The following is a 5,347-nucleotide window of genomic DNA, read 5'->3' as shown; positions in this document are numbered from 1 at the left end:
AAATCCACCTGCCTCTGCCTCCCAAGTGCTGGGATTAAAGGCGTGCGCCACCACCGCCCGGCTTAATAAAAGTTTTAAAAAAGATTTATACTCTTAAAAAAAGAAAGAAAGAAAGAAAACTCTCTCACTCACATCCATTCTACTGCGCATGCACCAATCCTGATGTTGGCATGACTTAAAAACAGCAGATATAGTTGACTTGAATGGAGAGTGAAGAGAAAACAATAAAATTAAGCTACAATCTTTTCAAAATCCTCTGGCGAATAAAATAATGAGCATAAACATGATGCACTCACTGCCTTCATGATGTGTACTGCATGAATGGAAAAACAGACATTCAACAGAATAAACTAAAAAGACAGTGTTATCAATGATGCCAGAGGGGAGGGAAGCAGGGTGGAAGGAAAGGACAGAGGATGGAGGAAAGAAAAAATTAATTCTGAAATCAGAACGTCCATAAGAAGAAGGAAAAAGAAGTTGAGTAAGATGTGAAAATTCATGGTAAGGGAGCTGACCTGGTAGGGATGCCAGGGAGCTGATGCCTGTGTACATAGGGGTTGAGCTGAGATCCCAGTAAAGGGCAACTGCTGTACAAAGAGAGCTGGGCAGAAAGCAGTACTGCAGGCCCTTTTGTAGGCTCAGCACATCTGACACTTTTCAGAAACCTGAAGAGGCATTATAGGTAGAGAAGGAAGAGCAGAGGTTCCAGGGATGAAGGCAGCTCCCAGCTAGAAGGCTTTGTGAGCAAACATAATCCCTGTGGCATTAGGAAAATGGACCCCATGGGCTCATAAGGAATGGCACTATTAAGAGGTGTGGCCTTGTTGGAGTAAATGTGGCTTTATGGAAGGAAGTGTGTCACTGGAGTTGGGCTTTGAGATTTCAGAAGCTCAAGTCAGGCCCACTGGCTGAATGGCTTTCTGCTGTTTGCTGATTCAGAACTCTTGACTCCTTTTCCAGCACCATGTCTACCTGTGTGCCACCATGCCTCCCGCCATGATGGCAATGAACAACACCTCTTAACTCTAAGCCAGCCCCAATTTAATGCTTTCCATTATAAGAGTTGTTCTGGTCATGGCATCTCTTCAAAGCAATACAACCCTAAGACAACTCCTGCAGTTTTTATTCCTAAATGCATGTAGCTATTACAGTAAAACAGCTGAGCCACATTTTCAGAAAGCCATGTGACTGAGTACATAGAGTGAATGCAAAGGGAAATACCATGCTAGAAGACTAATGAGACCAGTGAGGAGGCTGATGACATGATGGTGACCCATCTCAATGGGAGGTGCTCCTGGATGGTAAGATGGAAATGAAGCATGGAAGATACCAAAAGTGTGGTGTATAGATATCAAAAACATCTGCATCATATCTGGGTTGTGCCATGGTTGCTGGCAATGGGAACAGTAGAAAAAGTCAAGCTGAAAATCACCAGTTGAGTTGTTCAAAATATTGTTTCTTTGAGGTACTCAAGTGGAGAAGCCAACAGGGAGTATGATACTGGGGAAACTCCGGACAGGAGATATAAACATAAGCGTCTTCTAGGATTGGTGGAAATGGGGCAGGGCTGTTAAGCTCAAATGAAAGCAAGTCAAGAGAAAGCAGAAATGAAAAAAGGAAAAATAGTGCTTGTGTCCATTAAAATTGAACTATTTATTTCTGAAAACATGACATAATATCACTAAGTGTCCATCAAATGATCATGAGTTTTGATTCTATAACTGTAGGAATCCTTCAAAAAAAATGAGCAACAGCAGTAATTGTGACAGTCATGGGAAACATATCATTATGATGGCAAAAGCCAAAATGAAATGATTTCATTACTCTAGAAGGTTAAGCAAATCATTATTTATTCATATTAATGAATGCTATGCCATCATAATTCCATCATAATACATGGCATAATAAAGATTTTTATGCCATATAAATGGCCATGTGTAACAGTAAATGAAAAAGAAGAACATAAAATTAATAGAGCATGTACTGGCAACTTAATGAAAGCTAGAGTCATCTGAGTGGGGGGAAACCTAAGTTGAGACATTGCCTGCATGAGATTGGACTGTGGGTAAGCCTGTGGAGAATTTTCTTAATTAGTGATTGACAGGGGAGAGCTGAGACCACTGAGGGTGGTGCCATCCCTGATCTAATAGCCCTAGGTTCTATAAGACAGTAGACTGAGCAAACATTAGGAAGGATGCCAGTAGACAGTTTTAATGGCCTCTGCATCAGCTTCTGCCTGGCTCCTGCCCAGCTTGAATTCCTGACCTAACAGCTTTCAATGGTGGACTGCTACCTGGAGCGTAAACGAAATAAACCCCTTCCTCCCCAAGTTGCTTTTTGTCCTAGTGTTTCATCACACTGATAGAAATCCTATGACAGAAATTGGATTGTCGAAATGCTGCTGTGACAGACCTGATCGTGTTGTTTTGGGGAGGATTTGTGAAAGGACGTTGGAACTTTGGGCTAGAAAAGCCATTGAGTTTCCAGTGCCTGGTCAGCTGTTGTTCAAACCTAGCCTGGAAGATTAGAGGATGTTGCTGAAAGAAAGGCAACGATAGAGTCTGGCCTGTGAAGCTTTAGAGGGAGGCAAAGTGTCCATTGGGGACATTTGATATTTAAGTTACAAATATGTGGTTCTGGTCAGCTGGGGCTATTAATAAGAGTTGCTTTACTGGGGACAGTTAAGGTTGGTTATCTGGAGCTGAAAACTTAGTAGTGATTAAAGAGAGACCAGCATCACTGAGGTGAAATCTCCTGGAGCTGTTTCTTCAGGGTCAGCACATAGATGCTGTGCTCATGAGGCAGCCAAGATTGTACCTTGTGCTGACAGCTGAGCTTAATAGTGTTAGTCTCTCAGGTGATACTAGTTTGAAGGCATGAACGAGTCTTGGAGAGCAGCTGAGGCTTAATACTGTGAGAGGCCAAGGCAAGGCAATGGATGAAGGTGCAGCCTCCTCGATAGCTGTTGAAGCCCTGGATTGGAAGGGTTCATGCAGAGAGTTAAAGGTTGGCATTGTGAAGAGAGCCCAGAAGAGACTTCTGGTGAAAGTGAAAGTGCAGCCCAATTGCAGCAGGAGACCACAGTATTCTGGAGACCCCAGTGCCATGGGACTAAGACAGTGCTAGAAAGGAAAGAAGAGTGAATTTTGGCTGCATCAAAAATGTTCAGAATGGAAAATTATAAGAAACAAGATAATCTATAAGCAGTGAAACCTGGATGCTTGTCCTTATTTTCATTCTTTTGTCTAGTTCCAAAATTTCACATATTGGAATTTATTACATGCTATGTAATATTGTTTTATTATCCAGAAGAAAATATAAAATTCCAGCATTGTCCTAGTTATAAATCGACAACAAGAGGCACTTTGCCTGTCACCACAAGTGACCAGGCTTTTTTTTTTTTTTTCACACTCTGAGGAGCATCTGTCCTCTGAATCCAGCACGTTGTAGGGATTTTTTTCATGTTTTTTAGATTTATAGGATCATTATTGTACTTTTCCAAGTTTTCTAAGCTATTTAGTCAACTAGATTTGTACAAGACCTTACAAAAACTGACCTAATCTCCGGACAATGGCAAGTGCTTTATCCAGAGCACAGCTGCCCAGCAGCACACACGCCCAGAAGCTCCTGTGTGCCTTTGTGAATCTAGGAACTGAACACAGGGTCGCTCTCATGCTGGATCAGTGTCCTACCACTGAGCTCCTCCCTCTGCACGATTGGCCCAAAAACACGATTTCATTTTTATTTAAAAATTTGATGTTCTCTTTCTACAGGCTCTTTAGTTTTAAATCTCAGCCCTGTTAAGTAACTGTGAAATCTTCACTGTATGATTTATTTAAAAAGAATCCTGTGAGAAGTACACAGCAGAGCTCATTTGTTATTTTAAAAGGCAGCAAGTCATTTGTATTCGCATCTAGTGGTTTTCAGAGAACTACCCTTCCAAACTGCCATCCGTGTCTGCAGCGATCTGAGATCATTTTGAATTTAGCTCTTAGCTAAATGCATACTTGGTTCTTTTTTTTTTTTTAACTCTAGGAATGTATACAAAGACTATCGTTTCCTGGAGCTGGCCTGTGATTCCCAGGAAGATGTGGACAGCTGGAAAGCATCTCTGCTCAGAGCTGGGGTCTATCCAGATAAATCTTTAGTAAGTTGGATATATTTCTTATCTGAAAACAACAATCACTGCACACTGTTGAAGAAAATGCACCAGTTTCTGTATGTTAGTAAAGCAAGTGTTCTCTTTGACTTAATTTGTCCCCCTTAGAGATGCTTCATGGCTCTTTTTACATTGATACTCTTATGCTTTTTCCTCAGTCAGACTTCTTCAAAAGCTAATGAGTATACTTGTTAAAGAAAACTATCTAATTCTTAGTCAACATATGTGTTCTTAGACCAAGAGAAATATTTTAATTTTATTTAAAAAGCTGATGTCCTCTATAGATTATCTCACTGATATAGTATGAGTATACCAGCAGTCATCATCATAACATTTTATATTTATATTTACATTTTACAGCGTACTTCTTTCTCTAAAAGCTCCTTTTACTGTGTCAGTATTACTCGTATCCCTGGTTATGTCTGATTTGGACTCTGGATAATGTCACTATGAGTGTGAAGAACAGAAAAAATACACAGCTCTCCCACTTATCTTTATTAATATACTTGAAGTGTCTGGGAGACACTTCTCTCCTCCAAGTTAATAAACAGACCTTGTCTTCATGCTCTTCACAAAATGTAATGTTGCACAGGCGCCTTTGAAATTAGACTTCAGAAGTCCCTCTGCTGTCTTTGCTCACACCAGCCAACATAGTATGCCAGCCTTCACCTTCTCTCTGTCTCTCTGTCTCTCTGTCTCTCTGTCTCTCTGTCTCTCTGTCTGTATATCTTTGTCTCTCCCTCTCTCATCCCCAGGCCACTCCCTCTCTGTGTCTCTCTGTCTCCTTCTGTGTCTCTCTCTGTCTATCTCTCTGTCTCTGTCTCTCTGTCTCTCTCTGTCTGTGTATCTCTCTCTGTCTCTCCCATCCCCAGACCACTCCCTCTCTCTGTCTCCCTTCCTTTCTCCCTCCTGCCCTCCCTACTCCCATTCTGCTCTCTAAATCTTGCCAAGATCCATGCCTCTTCTTAGACCTGCCCTGCTAAGATTGATCCCTGAGTATTTGTTATGGCATGACCCTCCCAGTTCCTACTTGGCTCTCTTGTTTCTAGGGCTGATTGCGTACAGTGGGATTTCTCCTAGACTCCAAGTCTTTCCAAGACAAAGTCTGACATACCGATGCAAAGGGGGACACTTAGAACACTCAGCATGTGTGTGGGGGGGGAAACTTAGAACACTCGACATGTGTGG

General features: G+C 41.6%; 1 protein-coding gene across 6 annotated transcripts in view; it reads left to right on the top strand.

The window, feature by feature from the left end:
- Dnm3 (dynamin 3) overlaps positions 1-5,347 on the top strand; it is a 486,761-nt gene that overhangs the window by 389,154 nt on the left and 92,260 nt on the right. For all 6 annotated transcript variants that reach the window (XM_031387157.1, XM_031387138.1, XM_031387130.1 and 3 more), the window contains one exon: positions 4,036-4,147. In XM_031387157.1, coding sequence (XP_031243017.1) covers positions 4,036-4,147 — 112 coding nt within the window. The remainder of the gene's footprint in view (positions 1-4,035; positions 4,148-5,347) is intronic.

Source organism: Mastomys coucha, unplaced genomic scaffold (genome assembly GCF_008632895.1).
Source record: "Mastomys coucha isolate ucsf_1 unplaced genomic scaffold, UCSF_Mcou_1 pScaffold1, whole genome shotgun sequence".
NCBI classification, from domain to species: Eukaryota; Metazoa; Chordata; class Mammalia; order Rodentia; family Muridae; genus Mastomys; species Mastomys coucha.
The sequence above is the reverse complement of the archived record's forward strand: the minus strand, read 5'-3'. Positions and strand labels throughout refer to the sequence as shown.